The 15891-nt window shown below is 37.7% G+C and overlaps 2 protein-coding genes across 3 annotated transcripts in view; one reads left to right on the top strand and one right to left on the bottom strand.

Moving 5' to 3' along the window:
• The window catches only part of LOC122077263 (serine/threonine-protein kinase AtPK2/AtPK19-like), a 5706-nt gene extending 2539 nt beyond the window's left edge, over window positions 1-3167 (top strand). The window contains exons 2-6 of one of the 2 annotated variants that reach the window (XM_042643151.1): window positions 62-144; window positions 228-348; window positions 513-656; window positions 2531-2638; window positions 2722-3167. In XM_042643151.1, the coding sequence (XP_042499085.1) occupies window positions 62-144; window positions 228-348; window positions 513-656; window positions 2531-2638; window positions 2722-3003 (738 nt within the window). In that variant the 3' untranslated portion in view covers window positions 3004-3167. Of the gene's footprint in view, window positions 1-61; window positions 145-227; window positions 349-482; window positions 657-2530; window positions 2639-2721 lie in introns of both variants that reach the window. The other variant, XM_042643150.1, reaches the window with a different exon arrangement.
• A 4102-nt stretch (window positions 3168-7269) lies between these two features.
• Window positions 7270-9876, bottom strand: LOC122077089 (probable inactive receptor kinase At1g27190). Its single transcript, XM_042642873.1, has one exon. The coding sequence runs from the start codon at window positions 9536-9538 to the stop codon at window positions 7628-7630; it is 1911 nt and encodes a 636-aa protein (XP_042498807.1). The 5' UTR covers window positions 9539-9876; the 3' UTR covers window positions 7270-7627.
• Between the last annotated feature and the right edge of the window lie 6015 nt (window positions 9877-15891).

Here is a 15891-nt window from a genome sequence, read left to right as displayed (position 1 = left end):
AAAAAAAAGGACAAAACAAGAGATTATTTATACAATGCTTTATTTTGTGTAATTTTTACAGACAAAATCTAAGCTCTATTTGATCCTGGACTTCATAAATGGTGGGCATCTCTTCTATCACCTTTATCGACAGGGAATCTTCAGGTATCTTTCTTTCGAGTCATTGAACTACTGGACATGGTGTGTTGTTCATCTTTTGATTTTACTTTTGGGTATGTCTTGGGTAGCGAAGATCAGGCAAGGGTTTATACCGCTGAGATGGTCTCTGCTGTTTCGCATCTTCATAGCAACGGGATCGTGCATCGGGATCTTAAACCTGAAAATATTCTTATGGATTCAGACGGGCATGTAAGGTCATGCCCATACATCCAATGCTGTTACTGGCACATACAACATTATCACGCAATACCCTTTTTCATTGTCTGCAAGAATTTTCATTTTAAATTATTTGTTTGATGCCTATATCTTGGGCCTTCATGCAGGTTATGCTAACTGATTTTGGTTTGTCAAAGGAAATTGATGAATCCGCAAGGACGAATTCTTTGTGTGGTACCACAGAATACATGGCTCCAGAAATTCTACTGCGTAAAGGGCACAACAAAGAAGCAGATTGGTGGAGTTTAGGTATACTGTTGTATGAAATGTTGACGGGGCAGGTAAGCATATTGTTGATGTGCTGCATGTCTAAGAGACTTGCATCATTTTTGGTTGTCATATGAAATGAAGTAGCACAATTAAAGAACAATAGCTTACATAATAAAAAAGGTAATTTACTGTGCCACCCTCTAAAGAATGCCGCTATTATAAGAACACCCCCTCTGTTTTACCAAATTAGATTCAAACCCCCTACTTTCAACACTGTTAAGTGAAGAGTTGAAATGACCGTTATACCCTACTCATTAAACTTATGTTTTAAACCAATTCCTCTTCACCTCTCCCTGATGATTGAACCAATGCTGCATAACAAATTTTAGAACAGCAAGAGTAGATTACTTTGTGAAATCCATATGGTTTTATCCGTACGTGCAAGAGCTCGAACTCCTAAGTAATTTTTTCCGGCTTCCGGCGCTTCTCCTTGATATGAGAGAGAGCTTCAGAACAGAACATTAACTGGTCTGGTGGAAGCCGTAGTTTCAGAGGAGGATCATGAGAGAAATGGAAAGGCATGGGAGATCTTCATAATGTGTTTTAACTTTTGAGTCCCTAATGGGAACATTCACCATCGTTTATGATTTCTATGCAGGCATCTTAGATCAATAAACACTAAAATAAATAAATTAATAAATTAATTAAAAAAAACCCCACACATTGCTGCTTCCACAACTCTTCTGCAACTATAAACTATTGGTGAATCTTCATACACGAGACAGAAAGAGAGCTTTGGTCCATCATTCATGTTCAAAACATTAATAGAAAATCTATCTTAGTAGGTATTGAAATCTATACAGGAAATTCAAACATCCCATAAACATTAAACACATATTGAAGATCAGAAAGGTATACTCTATAAACACTTTTGAGAAGAAATTAAACTCTAAATATTCCTCTTGAATTTATAATATAAGAGTTAGAAAAAACCCAGAAACTATAAACGACGGTTGAGGTCGAGGTCGTCTTCATTCACTTTGGCCGGGAAGAGTTGCTCGACGGTGGAGCTCACCTGGCCCTGGAGAGGAAACGAGGAAGAAGACGAACCAAAGTGGAGCCCAAATGGGTCAAACCAGTACTGATCGAGATATTGAGCCAGATTGAAGATGGACCAGTACGAAGAGAACCTAATAGCTCTGTAATGTAGCTCCGGTGAGCTACAGCTCTTTCTCGCTTGTGGGCGTTTTGGTGACCACCGAGGGCTTGTGAAGTGTGGAACATTTGCGAACAGTAGTGACAAGCAACCATCCGTGAAACCATTGGTGGTTTTCCCTTACCGGTTTCTGGAAGTGGTTTCAGGAAGTTGTAATAAGCTCTGGAATCTGCCATTGCAAAGCGGTAATAAAGAAGAAAGAGGAACTTATTACATGGGTATTTTAGGTACTTAATATTTAGTAAGGGCATTTTGGTATTTAAAATAAAATATAGTAGCTGACATCAGCATATAAGATATATTCCTTAACAATGACTGATGGTAGGGGGTCTGAGTCTAATTTGGTGAAAGAGAGGGGGTGTTCCTATAATATTGGCATCCTCTAGGGGGTGGCGTTGTAAATTACCCTAATAAAAATGGTGGCCTCATGTTCAAGTCTTCTTATAAAACAGGTCCAAGAAATTAATTTTGTTTGGGGAAAGGTTTCCCTACATGAACCTAAATAATCATTTAGGAGTAGCTTATACTCTGGAGTTGCACAATATGTACACAGTACACTGCTCTAGGATCTAGCAAACAGTTACATCAGATTCTCCCATACAACATGATTCAATTCAATGATGAAGGCAAGTAAAAAAGGAAGCTAGCAGCCTCTCTTTGAAGCTTGAATCTTGCTTTAACATATGCATGTGGTTCTGGTTGTGTTGAAATTAGTTTTTGTTCTTTCAGCCACCTTTCACACATGCAAACAGACAGAAACTTCAGCAGAGAATCATCAACGAAAAAATGAAACTTCCCTCATACCTAAGCACTGAAGCACACTCTTTGCTCAAAGGGGTAAGCAGGTGCTTCTATGGATTCTCTTGTTTTGTTGAGTTCAAGTTTAGGATTGATTTGATTATGTAATCTCTGCTTTTCAGCTGCTACAAAAGGAGCCATCGAGGAGATTAGGTAATGGTCCTGGTGGAGAGAATGAAATCAAGAAACATAAATGGTTCCGACCAATCAATTGGAAGAAGTTGGAATCAAGACAATTGGAACCCAAATTCAAACCAGACGTGAGTGGCAGAGATTGCACAGCCAATTTTGACAAATGTTGGACGACAGCGCCCCCGGACGACTCACCTGCTTCAACCCCAACAACCAGTGAGCATTTCCAAGGCTATACTTATGTAGCACCTTCCCCTTGGCTTTCAGGTTGACCCATGAAGCCACAGCCAATAACCCTGTTAACAGGATTTGGTCTTGTGTATGCCTTCATTGAATCCAGACAAAAATGAAAGAAGAGAAGTGTAACAAAACTAAGAAATTCTGACCAACTTCTGCCAAGTGTATTCAAATTATTAACATGGAAGAGATTAAATAAGCTTATCTCTTACAGTTCTTTTTCAAATGGAGAATGGAAAGGATTTTCTATGACAAGAATGATGCTAGATTAATGCTAAAACCATAGTCTGAATCCAGAAACTGGTTGGACTGAAACAGGCAAGAAACAACCAGATTGGTTGGTGGACCCTGAATGCAGATATTTCAACCAGGTTGGTACATTTTAGGTCAAAATACTATTAGTCCAATCTCGACAAGGGACAAAAACCTAGCTCTACATCAGCCTAACCATCGAGAATCATGTAGCCTGACGGCCCTGACTTGACTCCTGAGTTCAGGTCAAAGGACTACTGAACAAGTGAGATCGTGCTCGTCTCTACCCAACTTTTGTTTTTCCCCTCTTTTTTTTATAATGTAGAGCCGCTGAATTCCAATCCGATCCGATTTCAAGGCTGCTCTGTTTTCTCACTCCGAAATTGGCCAGAATCTGGAATCGGATCCAGCCAATTGCGATCAAATTGACTCGAACCATGCAACCAACAAACCAAGGCCTTACCCTTTAGCTGTCTCAATGGTCAGAATCTTTGTGTTGTAACTTGAGAACCAGGGATCAAGTATTGGTACTTCAAAGATTTAGGCAGTGTTTGGTAGTCAAGAGAAGAAATGAAATGAAAAAAGAATCTAGAAAAGAGAAGAAAATAAAAAAAAGTATGTATGCTAAGCTACCATTACAAGAAAAAAAAAATTGTATTTTCTTTTGTTATCTTGTGTTTTTTGGATTTTTTTTTTCTTTCTTTTTTTTAGAAAAAGAAAATATTACTATTCTCAAGGTGAATTATGAAATTTAAAAAAGAATCTTCTCTTGATTCAAGATTTATCACAGGATATGTCAAGCACAATGAGAACTTCTTAAATCAAGAAAAAAAAAAATACAATTTTTATATTTTTTTTCCTTTCTTCTCGTGGTGGCCAAACATAACCTTAAAACAAACTAAGGCCCTTTCTCAAAAAAAAAAAAAAAGAAACTACCTCCTTAATATACCCTGCACCCACACACACACGTGGGAAGAAGAGCAATCAAAACCCGTAAGCACTTTCTTTTGATGCATTTTGGTGAGATGAAATACTCTTCTGTGTTCATGCGTCCTCGTGATAGCATGGATCAACTAAGGAACCACATGACGCCATATGCAGATTCCTTTGCACACTTTCTCACATTCCAACAGGTAGATGCCACACCCACACTCTTCTCATTAAAGGCTCACCCATATTACATAGATTCATAAACTTCCCCCATTGGTGCAAAACTGCACACTCATGTTATAGCAAATCCTCCAGCATACATTATGCATCCCAACACTTTTTGATCTACTATAGCATACATTATACATCCCAACACTTTTTTTGATCAACTATCCTAGTGAGTAATCACGCACCAATGGCCAGCGTAGGACGCTATAAGGTTAATGGCCACCTACTCCTACATACACCCCACCCATTCATGCATGTTCGACCCTACAACCTCCTCCCCTAGACATGGGCCAAAAGTAGGCTGGCCATGCAATCTTGTAAATCGTATCAAGTCAGTCTTTCTTTGGCAGAAAATTAGTGAAAAAAAGCCTAACTTACGAATGGAGAAGAGAAGCAAAGGAATCAGTAAATAAAAGGCATGGAAGCAAATCATCTCGAGGGTAGGGATGATATGAGCATTCAAGAAGAATTGAGAGACGTTTTGCCTCTTTTGAAAATATGTCCAAAATGTGCTATTCGCCTGGTTTTAGAACACATTCGAGGATGACCAAATAGACAGTAAATCCGGATTCAGGAATTATAAAACAGACTAAACGTACAAGAAATTCTATTCCATTTGATAATTTTGAGGAAGGCCACAACTTATAATTCGAAGCCCAACCACCCATAAGGGATTTTGGACGGGCTCAGAGACCAAAAAAAAAATGCCAACTCTACGGCTACTTTTTCCCGCTGGTGAACACTACCCCTCCCTGTTCAATTAAAGCTTCCAAGGACAGGCCCTACTGTTTGGAACACTACATTTCAAGTGTCTTCAGTATCTACACAAACTACTCACAAACCAATAGTCTTATATAAGTATTACAAAGCCTCTGAAATAGAATTTATCTGAAGGAAATGACCTAGTTTGTTGTAGGTCAAGTAATTCAAAAATTTTCTATAAAAAACAAGACCGTCTCATGAAGGAAACAAATTGTACCCAAGTATGCACAGTTGACAGTCCAAGTGAAGCCTGAAGAATTTGAGACATTACCTATGCCATTGTTGTTGGTGAAATGTCATCTTCATCCTTGTTGCCCTTCCATTGTTACCAGATGGGCACAATAAAAATGGAATAAGTTAAAATGGAACTAGAAGAAGAGTTCCTGAAGACAATGGAATCACGAGGATCTGGGTAGAACAGAACATAAAGCAATTCCCAAATAAAGGTGGCAGTAATGAAATCATTAACACAACACCACTATAATAGCCAATGCAATTCTACAGTGGAATCTACTCTGGGACATCCTTCTGAGTTCTATCATTCAAGAATATTGTGGCTTGATCCCAACCAGGGTGGAGAACTACATTAAACTGAATTTCAATGATTTCCCTGGGAGAATCCAGGGCAATTAGATATATTGGAGCAATCAAAGCCAGCTTGGTCCATTGTCAAGGTGTATTTGGGTCCCTACTGGAGTTGGAAACTCATTAATAGTGGAAATTAGAGCATTCCTATTCAAGACTGAGGATTGCTCTTATGGTGGAAATTCCTCAGCTGACTTGCCAACCCATCCCAAAAACAACCAGGGGGGGTTCAGTTCAGGTTCAGGTTGAGAGGCGCACAACCCCCCCCCCCCCCCCCCACCCAACAACAAAACAAAAAAAAGAGGGAAAAAAATTGGAAAGGAAAAGAGAGACTTTTCTATGATTAGTTCTGGAATTTTAAGCCAAATAAGAAATGGAAAGGATCAAGATTGGGGTAATCAGGGTTCTTCACATAACCAAAACTCAATCTGTTACCATCCATAACAGCTACCTCCTTTGCCATTCAGGACTCAGTGATAGAGTGGACTCGACTATAGTTGTCAGGATACTCGCATCACATGGTGGAGGTCCTTGAAGGACATCTCAACGTAATAGCTAATAGATACACCAGTCAAGCTCGTTAAACACCAGGTTCTACTAGATGGGTCTCTTTTGACAAAGACGCAAAATAAGCAATTAAGGAATAGATACATATTTTGCACAACAGACCACTAATTTTTAGGGGGAAGAAAAAAAAGAAAAAGAAAATAAGAGGAAGAAGAAGAATCACTAAAGCTTGGAGAAGGAGATATTGGGTCATAATACTTTCATTTGGCAAATGTAAGCAAAAGGAGAGCTTGCATAATCATTATTCGGTATCAAGTTCTTTCACAAAGCTGCTTCCTGAATTTATGGGCCAAGGGCAAATTGCCCAGTCTAATCCTATGCTGATTCCTTTTAGTGGTTCATGTAACTGTAATAACTTCTCCATACAGAAACAATGAAACCTAGAAAATGAGGACCTGCAATACAATTATCATATGTTATCGAAATTTCCACCAAATTAAGACCACTGTACTGTTCTTGCCCCTTCTCTAATATCCTCACATTTTAAGAGACAAAGACAATGAGATAAATGTCATAGTTACAGAATCTTTTGTGATTGATCAAGAGTAAAACATTGTAGTAACAATATTACTATAATATGATAATGCTAAAAGTTACTGAACGACCGAACGCTAACAGCAGATGCCATCAAGTGAATAATAACTGTACCAATACATTAGCACCACCAATAAACCACATAGTTGGTCATTCGGTCCCTAATACAATGATGTACACACATAACTGCAGGACTCATGCATTAGTAGGGCATATACTTGTGATAAATCTCCATATGAGCTGAGATTTATAGAAACTTCAGGACCTGATGTGGGTATTAACTACAATAGAACATTCAAAGCACTGCAGAAGTAGTTGATAGAAACATGAAGTAATAGGACAAAAACCGAAAACTCATCAGATAAGGAAGAGAAGGGAGAAAGGAATCCATGTCAAAGCATGAGCTAATGTTACCAGAAAAATCAATCAGAAATGAGCTACCCTTTAAGGAATGAATCGATCTTGAATCACATTAAAAATCCTGGTATCATCATGAACAGTGATTCCAGAATTCCCAACAAGGGCATTTCATAAATATCAATCCACTACATAGATTGTGTTTGCCAGAATGAGAACAAACAGATTCCACGAATGTTGAAAGCTACAGTTCAAGAAACTTGTATTATACAGATTTATCCAACAAATGGGGATTGTAATAGGAAAAGCCTGGGGAAATGAAATCCTACCATTTAGCTACCAAGCCTTTCAAAATTTAGCATAAGACGCATAGATGCCGTAAGCATGTAGATTCAAGACATTCAAAATGTTCTCTCTAGCTTCTCCTGTCTTATGTCCCCAAAGTTACTCCAGATGATCAGGATCTTGTTTTCCAAAGATTAGTGGAAATTCATCGAATTGTTCAGAGAGATCTTGGCTCTCGCTGATGGTCCTCAATGACTGGTAAACCTGGTACATAGTCGACCTATCCTTTGCCCTAGTAACCACACAACCACAAGCAATTTTTAGAAACTGCATAATTTCACCATCGTGGCCCTTTCCAAGGAGAGACTTGTCAATGACATCCTTGTTCCGACCAGCAGTTGTCAGAGTATTGACCCAATCTACTAGATTTCCCTTGAATCCTTCCTCCGCATTAGTGACTTCAAGTGGCTTCAGCCCAGTCACCAACTCCAGAAGCACTACCCCAAAACCATAAACATCTCCTTTCAATGAGGCAACCATGGTGCTTGAGTACTCAGGAGCCACATAACCAAATTCTCCAAAATCCCCATGTACAAAAGTGCTTCCATTAGAGCCAGCAGAACTCAAGAGCCTTGCTAGCCCAAAATCTATTATACGAGCATCAAGCTCTTCATCAAGGAAGATCACGTTAGAACTTATGTTCTGGTGCAGGAAAGCGGGTTGGCAACCATGGTGAAGCCAAGCCAAACCCCGGGCCGCACCAGTACCAATCTTAAGCCTCGTCGGCCAATCCAACGAATTTCTAGTTGCAGCACTGCCATGCAATACAGAGAAAAGAGTCCCATTAGCCATATGCTTATACACTAAAAGCTTCTCATCTTCGACGACGCAGAACCCCAAAAGGGGCACCAAATTCGGATGTCTAAGCTGCCCCAATCTGTTCATCTCAGAGCGAAATTGCTTTTCACTGAGCTTGCAAGTGTTGAGCCGCTTGATCGCAAGGGCGGATCCATCCGAGAGAACTGCCTTGTAGGTAGTTCCTGCCCTGGTGGAGATGATAATGTTATCCGGGTCAAAATTATTAGTAGCAGCCATTAGATCGGCTAATTTGATCTTTACAAGCGGTTTCTGAAACAAGGAGACCTGAACGAGCTTGTGAGTCCTCAATCGATGCGCCCAACTGCTATCATCATCTTTCCCAGTACCATGTCTTCTCCTGCGGCGGCGACGACTGGACTTGACGATGCACCACCACCAGAGTGCGAGACCTAACAGCAGTGAAACGAGGGCACCAAAAATACCAGCAGCTACGATGATGATGAGGTTTTTCTTGCTCAAACCACCGCATTTATTTCCAAGAGGACTGCCGCAGAGTCCGCTGTTGCCATCGAAGCCAGCGGGGTCGAAATTGGACAAGAAGGAAGGGATCGAGCCAGAGAGATAGTTATTGGCAACCGATAACTTCTTGAGACGACTGAGACCCGAGAGCTCGTAAGGTATGGAACCCTTGAGATGGTTATCATTGAGGATAAGGGTGTTGAGATACTGGCACTTAACAAGCTTCGATGGGATGGGGCCCGAGAGATCGTTGCTAGACAGATCTAGGCTTACAAGGTACGGCAACCAGGTGCAGAAATCAGAAGAGATCGAACCAGTGAGACTATTACCGGACAGATCGAGGGTCTGGAGGCTCTGGCAGTACTGCAAAGATTCAGGGATCTGTCCAGAAAGCGTCATCGTTGGGAGAGACAGACCGATCAGGCGATTCTCCCTCTCGTTCCAGCACGAAACGCCGACGAACTTGCAGATGTAACCGATTGAAGTGTTGGAGAAGTCCCAAGAACTGAGCTTCCCCAGAGGATCGCTGAGCGAGCCCTTCACACCCTTGAGACACTTCACATCATCCTCCAGGGCTACCGAAACGGCTATCATGGAAGTGAGCATGAGAAGAAAGAGGGTATGCTGAAACCTCGATCTCGCCATGGCGAAATCTAGAGGCTTCTTCCTCCTTGAAGCACTAGGTATAGTCGCAGATAGAAAGAGGGTACTCTGAAACCTCGATCTCGCCATGGCGAAATCTAGAGGCTTCTTCCTCCTTGAAGCACTAGGTATAGTCGCAGATAGAAGAACTGAGAGTTGCCCTCTAGTTAGAATTAGGGTTCAATGGCTACTCCCGCTTCCGTGTTGATGCTAGCGAACGATCGTAGCAGGACGTCCATTGACTTCAGGCAGAGAGGCTAGAGAAGATGGAGAGGAAAGTTAGAAATGAATAAACAACTTTTGGGGGTTTGGACTTTGAACTATTGAACTCAATTTTGGCAATTAGGTTTGGACTTTGAACTATTGAACTCAATTTTGGCATAATTGCTGATAATTACAGCTTTGACTACAGATTTGATTCAACAAAATCTCTCTCTCTCTCTCTCTCTCTCTCTCTCTCTCTCTCTCTCTCACAGAAGATTTCCACCGTGAAAAAGGGTCTAAAGAAAACTTTACCCTAAGAAGAGTGATTCTTCGTTTTTTTGTTGGGAATGAAAATGGTATGATGGAGGGAGACCCCACATCCAAGCTCCTTAGGTGGCCGGCCTTTTGAACAACCAACCCAGTACTTTGAATTTGGAAGAACCAAAATTGCTAGAGCAACTATTTGTCAATTTCTGATCTCAGCCAAGTGTCTAATTCTAGTTTATCTGATATTTTAACAGAGGTCCCTTACAAGTTACAAGTCCTAGAATTTAAATAACAAAAATATTCAAAAGAGGTACAGGTTCAACCGTTCCATGCTTTAGTTTCCATTAAATAGTTTTATGGGTAAGCATGACAACTCTAGATATGCCCTCACCCAGTTTAGATGTTATATAGTGTTTAATAGCACTTGAGGTATATTACTCCTTATAAATTCAATGTATTTCAATTTATAGCATGCAAGCTGCATTTGATTTTAAATGATGAGAAGTATGCAGTCTTACCTCGAGAATGTCCAGAGGTTGTTTTGACCACTTAATCATTAAGTCGTAATATTTATAAGTTACCGTTGGATCAAACGCACTTTATTTGACTTCCACAAAAGAGAAAAAAAATTCCAATTTGACTTTTAGAGATTATTTGAGCAATATGATCTTAAAGTCCTAAGTGTTCATTCTCTTTTCACAATTGTAATACATAAAAAAGAAAGAAAAGGAAAAATCCTTTCTAATAGTTAGTTAGGATCAAGATTTGAATGAAAAAAATTCTCAAGAATTTTCAACATGGGCTCCATTAGTTGTAAGACTTAAACTGGAAAACCAATATTCCTTTAATCTTGCATACACTCTGAGTAACGGTGTTATTATAGGAATCATTATTTATATGTTTCCCTGAGTTTTGGTTTAGAAGCTTTTCTTTGGATTCTTTGAGTTTGGAGTGTGAAATAGTTGACTCTATAATTGATAAACATCTAAAAAAAAAAACTATAAATATTGAATTCTAGGATAAATTTTTTTTAATTTCACACGTATTTTGTTTTATACGATAGAATTTGTATGTACTACTCATAAAGAAATGTGGAACTTGAATAAAAAAGATCAACTAATATGAAAATAAAAATTGTTGAATATTCTTCTTCACATTTGATGACACTCTTTTTTATGGTTATTTATTTTTTATTGAAAGGAAGGTACTGCCTCCTCAATTATAATTAAAAATACAAAAAAAAAAAAAAAAAAAATTGTTCTTATCCTTTAAAAAGATCATGATAGTGTTGCACAATATCTATTGATCTCCAAGGAAGATCATAATCAACCGTCGAGTTGACATTAATAACATCATAGCAACAATTTCGATCATCATAGGCACCTTAAAAATTTTGCAACTTATCTGTTATAATCCCATGTTTTAGAGGGTTCTTATTTACATGTATTATGTTTTGAAATTGTATTAGTGCAGTTTAATCTCATCTAAGCTTTCTGTCATTACTTTGTCTTGTCATTGTGTGGTTTCCCTCATAAACCTTTCATTTTTAGCATAATTTACTTTTAGGGAAACCAATGTTCTGAAAGAATGTAATAAGTGGTGTGCGAAGGGCATCTTTCTAAGCATAAAAAACGAAAATTCGAGGAATCCATCATCAAACCCAAAAAGAGACAAAAGTCATGATAAAAGCCCCCATTTCCCCAGCAAAGAATTTAGTGTTGTATTTGTCACACCATAAATATACTCCATTTCAATGAAGGACCTATATATCATTATCCTTCAGCATACCAGCTTTGGCTCCATTATATACATATTTGAAACTGATGGACTTTTTCTCACTATTTCAAAAATTCTGATTTCATGGAAGAGAGTGGGCTGAACAAAAAGGATTGGTTCCTTCTTTGACTAATTCCTAATCCTATCAGTTGGTAGCATAACAAAAGAACCTTGATAATTAAACATTATCCTTAAGGAGGTTTATGAATCTGTTAATTTTTGGTGTCATAAGTGAATATTTTCATAGTTACTTTGTTAAAAACTATATGGGAAACTGCTCAATGATTTGTTAAGGGTTAACTCAGTTTTGGACTTCCTTTTAAGAAAGGCCTTGTCCTCTGAGCTCTACCCTTATTTCCCCTTCTTGATAGATTCCTTTAGAGAAAAAAAAAAAAATAGTAAATTGTTTGGCTCAAGGACAACCAACCTAGATTTTATATTGATTCTAATAACTCAATCTTTTGTTAACTTGTAGGAACCCTTTAGTACTTTAGAATCATTGACCCATAGAGATGCTTTATTTTATGAAAAAGAGATTCCTTCTTAATCTTACAACTTTTAACCCAGTTGTGTATATATCATACCCTAATTATATATATATATATATATATATGGCAATTGACTTGCTCTAGGACAAAGAAAATTATTCAACAATTGTCACTGGAGATCATATTTCTTATCCTTCATCCATATCATCAAATTATTATCTACATTAATTATAACTAAACATTTATACCTCGTACGGTATCAAGAAATTAGTTTCTTCAAAGTAATCGCATCTTAAAAGAAGCCAATTAAGTCCTTTATTGGTTTTGTAGTGCATAAAAATTAATCAATGTGATGACTTAAGTTCGACAATTCTCTTCTTTTAATAGGACCCTGTTTGGTATACTCTCTACTCTTTACATTCAAAAATAAATAAATAACCCTATAATAGCTGACAAAAAGGTCAAAACCTAAGCGGAGGTTTTAGAGGGTGTGGTGTTCAATGGGATTTATGATCAAGAAAGATGACTTCACCTTTTATTTATTTTTATATATTTCAGTTTGAATATATAACTCAAATTCCATTACTCAGTCACTTTTAATAATTACAAAAAGTCTAAATAGAATATTAAATATTGACAAAAAAAATCAATAAGGTTTGAAATTCATTTCATGTATATCATCAACCTGAATTAGGGAATAAAACATTTTTAAGTGATTAAGAAAAATTCCTACCAAGAGAAAAAAAAATAATTAAAAAGAAGATATATTGATAAAAGAATCATAACTGTAACTTGAAAATGCCATCAATTATATATATGGCAAAAGAATCAGATTTTTATGTTTTAATTTTTTTTCTTCATTTCAAAATTTATCCAATCAACATGGTTATTGCGGGAACATGCTAGCAGACTTCTTGGCATGTTTTGCATCTAAATTTAGATCAATTATTATCTAGGAGAGAACGCTACACATTTGTGTGTCCCTACGCAAGCGTGGGGTTAGTGGGAACCCTAGGAATCCAAAAGGGGTAAGGTAGTTTATTAACCACTTTTGTGTCTGGGCTCAGTTTGAATCCTGCATATTCACTTCGATGTACATGTGAGAATCTAATTAATGAAGGGTGTAGAGAGACAAATATATGGTAGCAAAAGGTACAGGTTTTGGATCCTTATACTTGCAAACATGGTTTTAATACATAGTATCGAAACTGGTATTGGTCATACTCAAAATCAATATGGTATTGGATCAGATTGATATCAGATCGTCCTGTATCGGATAGAATTTATCCATGTTATCTCTAAGAAATGTATTTTCTTCATTTTTTCACCCTTCGTTTGTACCATTCAATTGATATGATATCAGGATTGGAAACTTGCCAAACAGATATGGATCACCCGTACTTAGAACTATGTGTGCAAGTGAACATACAAGCAGAGTATCCATTCTCTGTCTAAGGTCAGAAGCGCACCACGAGTAACGTTCTTTTCTCTAAAATTAATAAGGGGTGCACTCATGCCCTTTTAACACATGTCATGTAAACAATGTATGCACATGGAGATTCCTTGGACCCCCCCTTTTTATCTTGAGGGTGAATCAGGCTCTTGTACAAAAACTATTGTTGCTTACCTCTTCAGTAAAGAGGTTATACCACTAGTAAAGAAATCGGGTCCATTATTCATTGCTTTGTATTTGAAACAATGTTCCTCACCTTTGCACATGAGTTACAGGACCTTTAAGTTTAAACTTTCCTTACATACCATGTGTGTCGATCAAGATGGTACATTTTACAAATTAAAAAAAAAAAAAAAAAAAAGAGTGGTACAAAAATGATTCTCATACGAGAACCAGCTCTGCTTTCTTTTATTCCGAGATTTGGTTTCCTATTGGCCGTTGAAGCATCACATGCGAGATAACCTCATCTAATGAGGCAGCTTGACGCCACCCTACGCATTGTTTTCCTAAGCCCAGTAGCCCATACACAAACACAGACAGAGAGAGAGAGAGAGATTTCTCTGATGAAGGTGACCTCTGCGCAGAGAAATAGAAGATAAGAAGGTCAGTATCTATGTGGGACAGAGAAAAATGCTTAACAGCATGGATTGGTGCACCTGGATAAAGCAAAAAAATCTAATATCTACAGAAAGAGGAAGGCACTAGAGATAGAAGAATCTATCTTGAATAATCTCTAGCTCCCTTATTTCCTGCATTAAGCAATGTATAATTAGTGAATTTAATACGAGTTAATTGTGATCATTATTACTACTAATCAAGCTTTTGTGAAGCTTCATTAGCCACAGAGGATCTATTCTCTCCTCTCTTTGGGCTGGATATTCAAAAGAAATTGCACAAAGTTAGGGAACCCAACACCGTCCTTCTATTCTACTCAACACTATAAACAAGAATAAAGATCTTGACAGACTGTAGGGAAAGAAACTCGTATAAGAGTGAAAGGAACCTTCTTCCACTTCCAGCCATTATTGAACTTGTCACATTCTAACTTTTTTGCATTGTTAATTTGTTGAATATATATATATATATATATATACAGTTAATGAAAGCTAATTAAATCACATTTTCATGTTTATTCGCTTGATTAGACCCCGCAAAAAAATGTTTAATCGCTTGATTTGAGCTTTTTTCCTTTATTCCAAATGCACGGGATATCAGGATTGTTGGTTCGATCAAAATTTTTCATTTTTGTCTATGAGATATTTGGATCACCCATCTACACTTTTACGCTTCAATTCACGTATGATTAATTTGATAATGATATGCATCGTTCTTGTTTCCTTAAAGGTAGATGATCCGGGTTCGACCCTAGTAATCACGGCAATGTTTCTTACAATCTTACTACTGCTTCGTAAAAAGACTATTTTTTTACTCGAACCTATAATGGAACAACACCATCCTTTTCCTATTCTTCTTAAATGAGACCAATCTTAACACTTCAAGCAAGAATAAAGATCTTGAAAGACTTTAGGGAAAGAAAGAAACTGGTATAAGAGTGAAAGGAACCCTTCCAATTCCAGCCATTATTGAGCTTATCCTATTCAAGCTTTTGCATTGTTAATATAAATGTACAGTTAATGCAAGCTAATTAAACCATATTTTCTATGTTCAATCGCTTGATTAGACCCAAAAAAAAAAAATGTTTATTCTTTTGATTTGAGCTCCTTCCTCTATTCCAAATGCATGGGATATCAGGATTGTATGTTGGATCAAATTTTTCCATTTTAATCTATGAGATATTTGGATCACTTATCCACACTTGTACACTTCATCTTCGATTCAATGATGACATGCATTCTTTTTATTTCCATAAAAGGTTGGTGATTCGGGTTCAACCCAAAATAATTACCATAATGTTGCTTGAAGTCCACTCTTGTCCTTGCTTCACAATGAAAATAATTTTTTTACTTAAATTTACAATGAAACAACCTTACCGTTGCACGTTTCAAAAAATTAATAGACTTCCAAATACCCGACCGACTCAGACCTTAATTTGCCTCTCTAATGGCGCTGCCATCTGTGAGCTCTAAACTAGGGGTATAGATTCTTTCGAGAGACCCTAACAAAGGAAGGGAAGGAAGACGTAATTGCATGGGCCACAGGGTGACGTAGTCTAAGAAAGAGTGGATATTTTGCTCAAAATTGAACCCTAGCTCATGAGCCAAAGAGAAGGAACCAAACCAGAATTTTAAATCCAT

The sequence above is a fragment of the Macadamia integrifolia genome, chromosome 4, assembly GCF_013358625.1.
Source record: "Macadamia integrifolia cultivar HAES 741 chromosome 4, SCU_Mint_v3, whole genome shotgun sequence".
NCBI lineage: Eukaryota > Viridiplantae > Streptophyta > Magnoliopsida > Proteales > Proteaceae > Macadamia > Macadamia integrifolia.
This window is presented reverse-complemented; position numbering and strand designations above follow the sequence as displayed.

What these genes read in the sequence shown, in the direction of transcription:
- LOC122077089 (XM_042642873.1), bottom strand. Translation starts at nt 9,538, where the DNA reads ATGGCGAGATCGAGGTTTCAGAGTACCCTCTTTCTATCTGCGACTATA.